The 13,266-nt window shown below is 36.9% G+C and overlaps 1 protein-coding gene across 1 annotated transcript in view; it reads left to right on the top strand.

The window, feature by feature from the left end:
* Positions 1-13,266, top strand: part of Myo3a (myosin IIIA) — a 205,286-nt gene that overhangs the window by 163,047 nt on the left and 28,973 nt on the right. The window contains exons 25-28 of the mRNA XM_074056480.1: positions 449-560; positions 5,800-5,962; positions 7,550-7,673; positions 11,515-12,406. Coding sequence (XP_073912581.1) covers positions 449-560; positions 5,800-5,962; positions 7,550-7,673; positions 11,515-12,406 — 1,291 coding nt within the window. The remainder of the gene's footprint in view (positions 1-448; positions 561-5,799; positions 5,963-7,549; positions 7,674-11,514; positions 12,407-13,266) is intronic.

Raw genomic sequence — 13,266 nt, 5'->3', positions numbered from 1 at the left:
CTGAAATCCTGCTTTTAGTAGACAAGTCCTCTAATATTAAAATTAGTTGTTTTGTCCTTTGTTTTGTTTTTGCATGACAGTGTTTATGTGGGATTTCCACATCGAAAAGTCATCACAAATGTGAAATAATATATTTATACAAATAGACTGATCTAGGTTTCCATCCATCTGAAATTGGTCTACTCCACAGTTGTTCTGAGAATGCCCCAAAGATCCTTTGTGTTAACGTTAAGCCTGGGAGTCTTAGGCTGGGAATGTAGCTCAGTGGTAGAGAGTTGCCTCACAAGTATGAGACCCTGAGTTCAATGCCAACACTTCAGGAAAAAAGAAAGAAAATTTGGGTAGTCTTTTCCCCTCCCTGGACAAAGCTGTAAAGTGACCACCGGGCTGCTAAGATACTGGACCATCCATCATACAGTACTAACGAGGCCTTTTCCCCATTTTTCAGGTACTATGTTCTCTGCTACAAGTCAAGTGAAGAGCCCCCAGTTAGCCCAGACACCTGTGCCACCATTTTGGAAAAAGCTGGTCTTGATAACTGGGCTCTTGGAAAAACAAAAGTAATGTTTTCATGGAAAATGTGGACAATTGTGTTTGGCTATGTTATAACTAACTATTTTAAAATGGGGATAGAGGTTTATAAATTCATGAAGGTTTCCTTCATCACAGTTAATCACTTTTGCTCTTTAAAAAGATTTAAGTGATATAAGAAAAATTTATCTTGATGATTTATCCAAAAACAATAAAACTTACAACAAATATACTCTATTTTCTCTAGTTTATCACTCCAAATAGATCCAAGAAGTTGTAGAAAATCATAATCACCTAAATAGGATTCCTGGTTTTCTTTCATTTGAGGGTTTTTTATCTTTTTTAAAAATTATTATTGTACTGGGAGTACATTGTGACATTTGCCAAAGTTCTTACAATATATCATAGTTGTATTCCACCCCCACCCCATTCCTGAAACAGTTTCAACAGGTCTCATTTTCCCATTTTCAAACATGAGTACATAGTATTTCCACTGTATTCATCCCCTGCCCTTTCCTTACATCCTCCTCCCCCTCCCCACCCCACTGGTGCCAACCCCAGATAGCAACTATTTTACCTTCCTGTTCTTTGCTTCTTTAAAAAGAGATTTTTTGTTTGTATAAGATAGCTATACAGTTTCACTGTGACATTTCCAGGTACGTATGTATTATAACCCAAATTGGTTCATTGCTTCTAATATAAACTTGAAATTTATCTTGAGTAAAATATTTACATTTGTGTGTTTATTTTTAGCTTTAGAGAACATGTGAGATTTTATCTTATTTAATCCCTTAGAGACTTAAGTAAAAAAAAATCTTAACCAATCTTGAATATGAAAATACAACAGGTAACTATTGGGAGAAAGGGGATGTTGGACTTCTTGGCTGTCCTTGTAGCATCACCAGGTGAGATGAGGAAATAAACAAGGTAGTAGTGTGCATGAATGTAGAAGGGTCAAGGTAAAGTGAAGAGATACTCACACATGGGCCATTCAAGAATAATTGTGTCAGCTATACTACAACAGTACCAAAATAAACTGCATTTGCAACGAAATGTATATTAGTGTGTCTTGCGGGTAGGCGTATAGGGAGAGAAGTTTCATAATATTCAGATGAGGTGTTAGTCCTGCAACAATTTGAGGGATTAAAACCAAGTCTATCTTAGACTTGAGTGTTCCACATATTCATACTTACTTTAATATTAATAAAGGGAAGTTCTGGTCACTAAAAGATAGGTATTTTATCCACACCATTTTCTTTTAGATTCTCACAAAGATGAATTCTGTCAAGCTAAAATCTCATCATTTATGTTTGGAAACACATGCCTAACTTCAAAGGGAGTTTAACTTGTAAAAGGGCCCTTTGCTGCTCCAGTTCTGCATGATATTTAAGTAGCATTTCAAAGCTATTTGTATTTTTCCACTTCACCTTTCCAATTCATTAACATGGATAAAAGTATTTAATATAAAAACATTTCTAATGCTATGCAAAAAAATGATGACCTTTTTAAACAGATTGAAATTTAAATGAATTGTCAACAACAGAATAGACTAAATATATTAACATCTAGAGTCCTGTAAAAATTAAAACTAAATTCAATCAAAATCCATAATGCTGAACTATTTGCCTATGGTTGCCAGCCTTTGAAGTTCAATAGAATACCAAGAGAATTCTGCAGTCAGGGTTACCAGGTCCCATGACTCAGCCATTAAATTTGAATGTGACTTTATTGATGGATTCAATAAACTCTTCAAGGAGACCATTATTAGTAAATGTATCTATTAAAAGAAAAAAATTTTCTATTTTCTTAGGGAATGGGATGAAACTGAAATTTCTTAGATGTGAACAACACTCCAGGCCCTCAGGTTCCTCCCCAGGCTCATGTTGATTTTAGTATGGTCCAAAGTCAACCCTTCTTTCTCCAAGACAGCCTTTGAGTCTAACAAGAACAGTGTTGAAAGTGCTTGGGCCCATCTCTCTGCCTTTTCCCTCCCTCCACTGACAACACTATTAGTTCTCAAGGGACAGTGCTCCCAACTACCCATCTTTTTCCCAGGAAAAATTGTTGAATGAACAACTACAACTATAATTGCCTTCGCTTTTACCAATAAGTTTGTAAGATTTTTAAATTTGTGAAATATCATTGGCTGTTTTTTTTTTTAAAAAACTAAGCATAAAAATTAACTTAGCCCAACATTCTCCTTCATTATTGTCCCATCCAACATAACCTAGTTACCCGTGGCAAATAAGCAATACCATTGTCATCCTCTGCTTCCTTCTCAAAGAAAAAAAATTTTTTATTCATGTATTCATATCTGCTTGCATTGTTTGGGTCATTTCTCCCCTCTGTCCCCCAACTCCTCCCTTTCCCAGCTTCGCTTCCAGGCAGAACCAGTTCTGCCCTTTTCTCCAATTTTGTTGAAGAGAAGACATAAGCAATAATAAGAAAGACAAAGCATTTTTGCTAGTTGAGGTAAGGATAGCTGTACAGAGAGATTCTTAGCATTGCTTCCATGTACAAAAATATTATAACCCGAATTGATTCATCTCTATCTGACCTCTTCACTACTTCCCAGTCACCTTCCCAAACTGACCTCTGTTGCTTTAAGGTTAATGTATTAGTTCCTCTGCAGTGGGGACATCAAACACTTTCAAGTTTTGGGTTTCCAGCCTATCCCCCTTCCTTCTGTATGTGCTCTCCCCTTAGCGTGTGACCCAAGTCCAACAACATTACTGTCTTTGCCCTAGATCTAAAGTCCACATATGAGGGAAAACATACAATTTTTGGTTTTCTGAGTCTGGCTAACCTCACTCAGGATGATGTTCTCCAGTTCCATCCATTTACTTGAAAATGATAAGATGTCATTCTTTTTCATGGCTGAGTAAAATTCCATTGTGTATAAATACCACGTTTTCTTAATCCATTTGCCAGTAGTGGGGCATCTTGACTGTTTCCATAACTTGGCTATTGTGAATAGCGCTGCAATAAACATGGGTGTGCAGGTGCCTCTTGGAGTAACCCGAGTCACATTCCTTTGCGTATAACCCTAGGAGAGGGATTGCTGGATCATATGACAGATCTATGTTTAGTATTTTAAGAAGCCTCCATATTGTTTTCCACTGTGGTTGCACTAGCTTGCATTCCCACTAGCTGTGTATGAGGGTTCCTTTTTCCCCACATCCTCGCCAACACCTGTTGTTAGTGGTGTTTTTGATGATAGCTATTATAACAGGGGTGAGGTGGAATCTTAGTGTGGTTTTGATTTCCATTTCCTTCATGGCCAGAGATAGTGAGCATTTTTTCAATGAACTTCTTCTTTTGAAAAAGTTCTGTTTAGTTCAGTTGCTCATTTCTTTATTGGCCCATTGATTTGGGGAGAGTTTAGGTTTTTGAGCTCCTCTAGTTATCAGTCCTTTGTCTGATGTGTAGCTGGCAAGTGGTCTCTTCACTTTAGAGCAATTTCTTTTATTGTGCAGAAGCTTTTTAATTTTATGTAGTCCCATTTGTCCATCCTTTCTCTTAGTTGCTGAGCTACTGGGGTTCTATTGAGAAAGTCCTTGCCTATACCTATTGCTTACAGAGTATTCCCTTCTCTTTCCTGTACTAACTTCAGAGTTAAGGTCCTTAATCCACTTTGAGTTGATTCTAGTACAGAGTGATAAACATGTATCTAGTTTCAGTTTTTTGCAGGCAGATAAACATTTTTCCCAGCAACATTTGTTGAAGAGGGTGTCTTTTCTCCATCGTATGTTTTTGGCTCCTCTGTGAAAAATAAGGTGGGTATAGTTGTGTGGATTCATATCCAGGTCCTCTGTTCTGTTCCACTGGTCTTCGTGTCTGTTTTTGTGCCAGTTCCATGCTGTTTTTATTGTTATTGCTTTGTAATATAGTTTGAAGTCGTGTATTGTGATACCTCCAGCATTGTTCTTTTTGCTGAGTATTGCCTTAACTATTCGTGGTCTCTTGTGTATCCAAATAAATTTAACCATTGATTTTTCAATCTCTTTGATGAATGTCATTGGGATTTTGAGGGGAATTGCATTAAACATGTAGATTGCTTTTGGTAGTATAGCCATTTTTACCATGTTGATTCTACCAATCCATGAGCATGGGAGATCTCTCCACTTTCTATAGTCTTCCTCAGTCTCTTTCTTCAGAAGTTTATAGGTTTCCTTGTAGAGGTTGTTCACATCCTTTGTTAAGTTTACACCTAGGTATTTGGGGTTTTTTGAGGCTATTGTAAATGGAATTGTTTTCATATATTCTTTCTCTGTTTGTTCATTATTAGTATATAGAAATGCTAATGATTTTTCTATGTTGATTTTATATCCTGCTGCCTTGCTATAGCTATTGATGGTATCTAGGAGCTTTTGAGTAGAGTTTTTTGGGTCTTTAAGGTATAAGATCATGTCATCTGCAAATAGGGATATTTTGACAGTTTCTTTACCTATTTGTATTCCTTTTATTCCTTCTTCTTGCCTAATTGCTCTGGCTAAGAATTCCAGTACTATGTTGAATAGGAGTGGAGATAGTGGGCATCCTTGTCTAGTTCCTGATTTTAGAGGGAATGGTTTCAGTTTTTCTCCATTACGTATTATGCTGGCTGTAGGTTTGTCATATATAGCTTTTATAATGATGAGGTACTTTCCTTCTATTCCTAGTTTTCTTAGTGCTTTTATCATAAAATGGTGTTGGACCTTATCAAAGGCTTTTTCTGCATCTATTGAGATGATCAAGTGGTTTTTGTCTTTGCTTCTCTTAATGTGGTATATTACATTTATTGATTTTCATATGTTGAACCACCCCTGCATCCCTGGGATGAAGCCTACTTGGTCGTGGTGAATGATCTTTCTGATATTTTGTTGGATTCTGTTTGCCGTTATTTTATTGAGGATTTTTGCACTGATGTTCATTAAGGATATTGGCCTATAGGTCTCCTTTTTGGAGGTATCTTTGTCTGGTTGGCTTCATAAAATGAGTTAGGCAGTGTTCCTTCCCTTTCTATTTCATGGAAAATTTTAAGGATGGTTGATATTAGTTCTTCTTTAAAGGTCTGGTAGAATTCAGGTGAGAATCCATCAGGTCCTGGACTAAGGAAAGTTTCTTCAAACATCAAAATCTTTACTATCAGCCAGGCCAAAGAAACAAAAGACAGTGATTTATAAAATCTAGAGATTAGCATGCAGTCTGTTCTTCAAAGCACAGCACATGACCACTTCTCATCTGCCTACCATGGTTTCATTTGTATTTTATTTTAATTCTTTTTAGGTGTTCCTGAAATATTATCATGTGGAACAGTTGAATCTAATGCGAAAGGAAGCCATTGACAAGCTTATTTTGATACAAGCCTGTGTCAGAGCCTTCTTGAGTTCAAGAAGATACCAAAAAATGCAGCAGAAAAGGAAAGAAAGTGCTATAATAATACAGTCAGGTACCCACTCAGACCACCTCACACTACAACAAAGCATAATGGGATCTTTACATTTGGGTTAAAGTCAGACTTGTAAGACTTCTTATATGCTCTAGTTCTCATATAGCTTCGTGTTTACTCAAGCCTGTGTTGTCTTGATATTTTCTCTATACAAATGCTAAATCAGATTGGTTTTAATGATTGACACTTTTAATATTTGAATGAATATTTTGTTTTAAATTAAATAATTTTTAAATTTTCTGGCACAGATTAATGAAATAATTCTGACCTATTGTATAAGGTATGACAAGTGACTAAATTAATTACAGATCTCAAGAATCATATTACAGTATGATAACTCAACAGACAATGAGATTTTTTCCTATACTTTTCCAAAGGTTACACTTGTCATAACTTTTGACAACTTAATTAAATTTTATTTTGTTAAGGGCATCCACTTCTTTCTGTTAACTCTAGGGAAATTATATCTATAATCATATTTAATTTCACAAATTTTTATTAAAATGTATTTGAATTTTGTTTTCTATTTAGAGCCAAGCATGGCTTGGAACAGTGTTATTCAATTTTATTTTTTTAGCCAGACACAATATATTTTACTTAGAAACCTAATACACACACACACACCCCACACCACAAGCAGTGCACTCTGACATTTTCTGTTGTAGTCTGTTCCATTTCTTTTCTAGATGTTAAATTAGGTCCACTAAATCAGTTTTTGTGATCCACTTCTAGTGCACAGCCATGTCCTGAAGAACATTGGATGAAATAGTTAACCTTCAATAGATTCATGTCCCAGTCCCAGTTCTATCAATCAGTGAACGGAGCCTCATCTTTTTTGAAGTTTTAAGCCATTAACTTCTCACTAGCACATCAAAATGCAGATCTTGTAATTTGGAATCTAAGCCTTTATACACAATTCTGAAATCTGTAAGGCTCTGAAAAAAAGGTTTACATAACTCATTTGGCAGTGAAACATGTCCTCATATGAAGTGAGGTTATTTATAGTCCTCTATTGATTTTACACAATTAAAATATCCTCTCTTTTTGCTTTTGTTTTCTCTATTTTTCTGAGGAAATATTCATGAGTTTGATCATGAGGTGCTACCCTGACATGGGGAATATATATTCACTCCATGTTACCCTTCTAAAACAAAATGAAATTTAAAATTGTGAATTCTGTAATATGTCTAGCTCCACAGATAATTGACCACAATGTCCAAAAGGCTCACTTAGGTAATAAGGACCTTCTCCCGTGCACAGCTAAGCATAGGAAGAATAAAAGAAAAATAATTGCTACAAACTTTAAGCAGAGGAGTAAGCTTTGCCATCACCTTTGCTCATCTGTGTCATTTTAGTTCCAAGGTTTAGTCCTCTCCTTAATGTGAAAGGTACATTAGTTCTATGGCCATAGCTTTCATCTAGAAAGCTATGAATCACATTTTTTTCAAAATAAACCATTCTATTTGGCATCTTTAATTCCCTGTTTTTCCTTTGACATTAGTGGTCTAAGTTACTTATTTCCACTCATTGAAATAATGCCCTTTTACTTCTTAACATTAACACTGTTTGGGGCCTTGTGTGCTTCAGCTACAAGAGGACATCTAGCCAGGAAACAAAGAAAAGAAATTATTGACAAGAAAAACACAGTAGTAACAACCATGCAGACTCATGATCGGGAATTTGACTACAAGAAGAACTTTGAAAATAAAAGGTATAATCATATTCTGCCTTATACCATTTTGACAGGTTTTTTATTCAAATCTATAAAGCACAGAATAATGTTCACAGTCTTTCTCCTACCCAACAAGGTTCCTGGTACTGACACATCAAATGTCAGTGAACACCCAGGGGCCACTTTTCTGTTCTTTTCTTCTTTGGAAGTTTGTTGGCTTCTCACATTGATGATTACGCTTTACTCCCACTTTGCCTTCTACAAGATTGCTCTCTCTCTCTGCAGTTCTGCAACCCCTTGATAAAAATGCCTCCTCTCCCTAACTAAATAATGTCCTTGGGCTCTCTCATTCATTCCCATGGCCTTCATAGCCATTATGTCATCCATCCCTACGTCAGAATAACCAGCTGCCTTTTCTTATTCTAAGCCTTGGTGTGTATATTATCAGAAGCACCTGAATTTACTTATTCAGCAGGCGTTGTGCCAGGCAGTGGGAACACAGACTAATGAAACAAAATCCTTGTTCTTACATTGATCAGGGTGTCATGGAAAAGAAATACGATGTGAAAATATTTCCTAGTGAAATGAGTTGACTCTGCTATTAAAAATCTGCAAAGAGCTTGAATGGGGTAAGGAGGAAGAAACCCTGCCTTGATTAGTAGGGATTAAGAAAGTGGAAAATATGTAGATTTTGCCTAAGTGGTGAAACAAATTGACCAAAAGATGAGTAAGTGGTTCTCCAAGGAGGGAGAGATCATTCCAGCCTGAACCCAAAACTCCTTGTCTTTAATATCTGAATTGGAACAAGGAAAGGATGAACAAATAGGATTTAAAAAAAAAGAAGTTGGGCACCAGTGGCTCATGCTTGTAATCCTAGCTGCTCAAGAGGCAGAGATCAGGAGGACCATGGTTTGAAGCCAGCCTGGGCAAATAGTTTGCAAGACCCTATCTTGAAAAATCCTTCACAAAAATAGGGCTGGTGGAGTGGCTTAAGGTGAAGGCCCTGAGTTCAAGCCCCAGTACTGCAAAAAAAAAAGAGAGAGAAAGAGATGCTGCTGGCCTTCTCTTCCCACTCACCCACATCTAATACTCTTTTATCCCCAATCAGGCCAGTAATGAGCTCAAAGATCGTTTTCTACCACCTCTTCCTGGCACTCTCCCTACATCAGCAGGCCAATCTCATTTTCTTATTTGACAAGCATGAATGTTTATCTGAAATGTAGAGGCATTTGGTGTTTTCAGCTCTTTGTGTATTCAGAGACCTACATACATGTGCTTTGTCTTTGGCCATAAGAGACCAAATGATTCATTTCCCCATTTTACTAGTTGTGAAATACTTCAGAGTGACCTCAGGAGCAGGAGGGTGGATATTACTTGTGACTCCTGTATGTCAGGAATCTGAGAGAATATAAACTGGTTGCAAATGAAAGAAAGATGGACTAATTTTAGTACTTCTAGAAATTATTACTTGTAGACTTAAATTACTATTTGTAGTTATTACATTTAATGAAGAAATCTAATGTTCATTTAGATACTAATTTGCTTCCAGCTCTGTTTTGAAGACAACTAAGTATTAATTTTCCATCTAGTAGATTCTTTTTATCTACTATACGCAAGTGCATTTCAGGGTACATGTCCATTTCAGGGTACTTGAGTGAATAAGAAACTGTCCTGACATGGTCTTGGATGGGAAATTTAACATTTTTTTAGACTAACTGTCGTAGAAGGAAGACCACAAAGTCAAACATAAAAGAAGTACAAAGATTTTGAATGTTTTTACCATAAAGAAGTGATAGATACTTAAGAAGATGGATATATTTAGCCCGATTACACAATATTTACATGTACTGAAACATCACACTGTTCCCCCATTGATATGTACAATTTTGTGTTTTTATGTATCAGTTTTTAAATTAATTAAAAATGTTACAAGCAAGGAGTCAAGGGAAGTCCAGAGGAAGGTTGGCGAAAGAAAGGAAGGAAGGCCTGGTACTCACCAACTTCCCACAACCTGTGCTGTGAAGCCCTCAGCCCTCTGCAACTTCTGGTTCCATCTAAGGCCTCTAATTTATCTATTTTGTATGAACTAGTTTGGTTAACTGATCAGAAATTCTTTTTACTTCAGATTGCAAACTTAGGCAAGGCAAACTTCCTTTATATAATTAGTGCTAATATAACTAAAATACAGCTGGGCAGGGTGGTGCATGTCTATAACACTGGCACTCAGGAGGCTGAGGCAGGAGGATCAAGAGTTCAAAGCCAGCCTAGTCTACCTAGCAAGACTCTGCCTTAAAAAAAAAAAAAACTGGCTTTCCTTTCCCCCAATTACTTGCAACTCTTGTTTTCCTCTTCCCTTCACTGAGCAGCACATGATTAGTGGCCTAGAAAACAATAGTTAGAGACTGGAGAAAGATTGAGTCCCACAAGCCTGCCCAGCAGGTGTCAGGAGAGATCCCCAGTCCTCCCAGCTGGAGCTCTGAAAGGTTCTCCCTGGAAGTGTCACTGCACTTAGACTTTAGGTCCTCCAAGTCCTGCAGTAGCCCAGGTACCATGAATTCAGACAGATCACTGATATGGAGTGGACCTGGGAACTTCAACAGTGTGTTCAAGAAGGTGTCAACAGTAAGATACATTAAAGTTTCAAAACCAGCTTATGATGGATTTTTTAGAATGTAGTCATTTAGAGACTGCATTTTTATTAGTTGTATTTTGATTAAATATAAATATTGTTGAGGGTTATTATGGAAGCATTCAAAATACTAATTTAGCTACTCTTCAAAATTATGGAGATTCCCGGTTCCTACCTTATTTACTGACTGATCCACCCAGGATTCTGTTATGCCTCCCATATAAAAGCCTGTGGATACTGTAATAGGCCTAAGAAGTGGCCAGTAGAGTTAGGAAAATAAACCAGGGGTGGTAGTGCACAGCTGTAATCTTGGTACTCGGGAAGCTGAGTCAGGAGGATTGCAAGTTCAAGGCCAGCATGAGCTACATAATGAGACCCCGTCAAAAGAGAAAGAGGGAATAAAAGAAGGAAAAAAAGAGAAAATAGAGGCCCAGTGGACCCTTTGAAGTTTGACTCAAAGAAGAGTTCTTCTTTACAAACAGATTGCAAAAGACCAAAACTCCCACGGGCTCCTGTCCCAAGTTGAAATTTTGGGTAAAACTTCTCCCAAGTAGAGGCATTAGAATGACAAGCAATGACTTTTTACTCTCTGCAAACACCCTTTTCATGATTGTGTTGCTCTTGGAAGGGTTTTGCCCTTGGCTGAAAAAAAAAAAAAGTTTATTAAGAAAACCTTATCTCCTTATCTTCAAGTTCAGGGAAAACCATTTTTGTAAGGATATTGGCAAAGTAGCAACTGTGAAATTTTGGCCAGTGTATTACACAATCATGAACTGTATCGAGGACACTGGTTGAACTTGAATTTTGCAAGATACTTCCCATGATCAGTAAACTTAGTGCTTGTTGAAGTATAGTATGTGAGTTTAGTGAACATACTATACTCACTGGTTTCAAGGAGACATATTTTCCACATCTCATCACTGTAGGTGCTTTCTTGTTAAAAGGATATATTTTGAAGGGATTAAATTGTGAGAATTTTGATATCTCACTAAATAGAAGTATGGTTGTTCACATGCTAGCCAGTTGTCACTCTTAAGTTGAAACTGGTTTTCTTGTTATTTGAATAAGCATCCCAGTAGTCAGTACCTTTTGGGAAGCACTTGATGAATGTGACTTGACAAATTTTTATTTTGAGTTTTCTTTGTTCGTTTTGCTATGTCCCACATTATGAGGACATAGCTGTTGTCAAAAGAAATAATAAGCTCTAGTCTAGGTGTCATCATATGTTCAGACACAATATGTTTTGCACAGGGAGTCTTCTATGAAGAAACAAACAGAAAATGCAATGTGTACTGATGAATCAGTCATTCCCACTCCAGATAATAAAAGAAGTTTACCTGGAGGAAAGACTTCTACTTTCAAAAAGGAAGGGGAAGCCATTAATGCTGTCAAAACTAATGACAAAGGATATCAAACTCAGAAGAAAATGAATAATATGTATGAAGAAGAGGCTAATCAAAACCTTTATCTCATGGGGGACCCTTGGGCAGAAGAAAGTCCCAAAAAGAAGTATGTCAAAGACCTGGAAGAGAACAGTAAGATTAGGAAAGGGGAGAAGGAGGACATGATGAGCCAGAGTTACTACCAGAGGTACATGGAAGAAAGGAATTTTGAAGAATCAAAAGCAGCATATCTAGAACAGAAGGGCACATCAGAAAGGTTGAGCTACCCAGGGCTTTTGTTAGCCAAGAATGAAGCTTCTTTGGAATCTAGTCTTAGCCAAAGTTCAGTTTATAAACATGCAAATTGGACGGAAAAAGAAAAGAAGACATCTGTGGTTACTACCCAGAATGCACCCATGTGCAGTCAGGAGACAGGCCACTGGCAGCACAGGACAGTCACAGAGAAGCACATTGGACCCGTGATACAGTACCAGGAAGAAAAAGACAAGGCTGCAGTGTTTATTCAGAGCAAATACCGGGGTTTTAAACAACAACAGCAATTAAGGAAGGACAGGATATCGCCTTCCTTTAAGAATCAAAAGATTCTTGCAACACCAACAGAAGTAGCAAAAAACACTCACGATGTGTATTCCTGTCCCACAAAACATGAAGGAATTCAAAATATCAAGATGAAGGATGACAGAGACTCAAAAGAAACTTCAGAAAAACAAGCATGTGATTTGGGAATTTTTTCAAAACAGGTATGTAAACATTTTATTTACTAGTGAAAATCTCTGGAAACTACCCAATAGCTGAACTAAACAGATAGCTGATAAATAACTGATACATTGCTTTATCTGTTTTTATGAGACATTTTTAATAATATGGCTTGAGGATTATGCTACTCAAGTAGCTGTGAACTTCTATGCTAAGTTACTATGATAAAAATACAATAAAATGTGATAGAAACCTTATGTAGTAAGGACATGAGAGATCCATTTATATACTTTACTAAAATGCTGGGATTGGATAGTGCAGAGAAGATCTGTGAGAGCTTTGGCTACCACTAAAAAAATTTTTTTTAAGTTTCCAAAACACTCTAAAGTCTATGTTTTCTCTCTGCCTCAAATTTTAGTTGAAAAGACACAGTAAGGTATCAAAACTAGACATGTAGCCATAGTGAGGCATGTGCTGGATGAAGATGAAAGTCTCATGAGAGTATGCAATTGTGGACAGTAAGAATCATAAAGAAAAAGCACAAAGAAAAAGTCTCACCTGGAGAATAGCTCATGTAACTCATAGGTTTGTCTCAGCTGCTTCTAGAGGCAAATATAGGAAGTGATATCTTTTAGGACATCTCATGGGGACACACGAACCTCCAACAAATTAGTGCCATGGAAAGATCACAAGGACCAACTTATCCTGGTTCCTGCTTGCTTTTTCTGGGCATTTAACCTTAAGAAAATCATTTCATGTGTCAGCACTTTTACTTCATCCTGTGTAAAGTGAAAACTTTAACTAGATCATCTCTGAAATGCATGAATTACCTAGAAAATTAGTGGTATATGAGATAAAAGAAATGCTATGATGGAATAGCTCAAAGAAGGATTATTTAATACCA

Source organism: Castor canadensis, chromosome 15, assembly GCF_047511655.1.
Source record: "Castor canadensis chromosome 15, mCasCan1.hap1v2, whole genome shotgun sequence".
In the NCBI taxonomy this organism is placed as follows: domain Eukaryota; kingdom Metazoa; phylum Chordata; class Mammalia; order Rodentia; family Castoridae; genus Castor; species Castor canadensis.
Note: the sequence above shows the minus strand (reverse complement) of the source record. Positions and strands in the feature narration are given on the sequence as shown.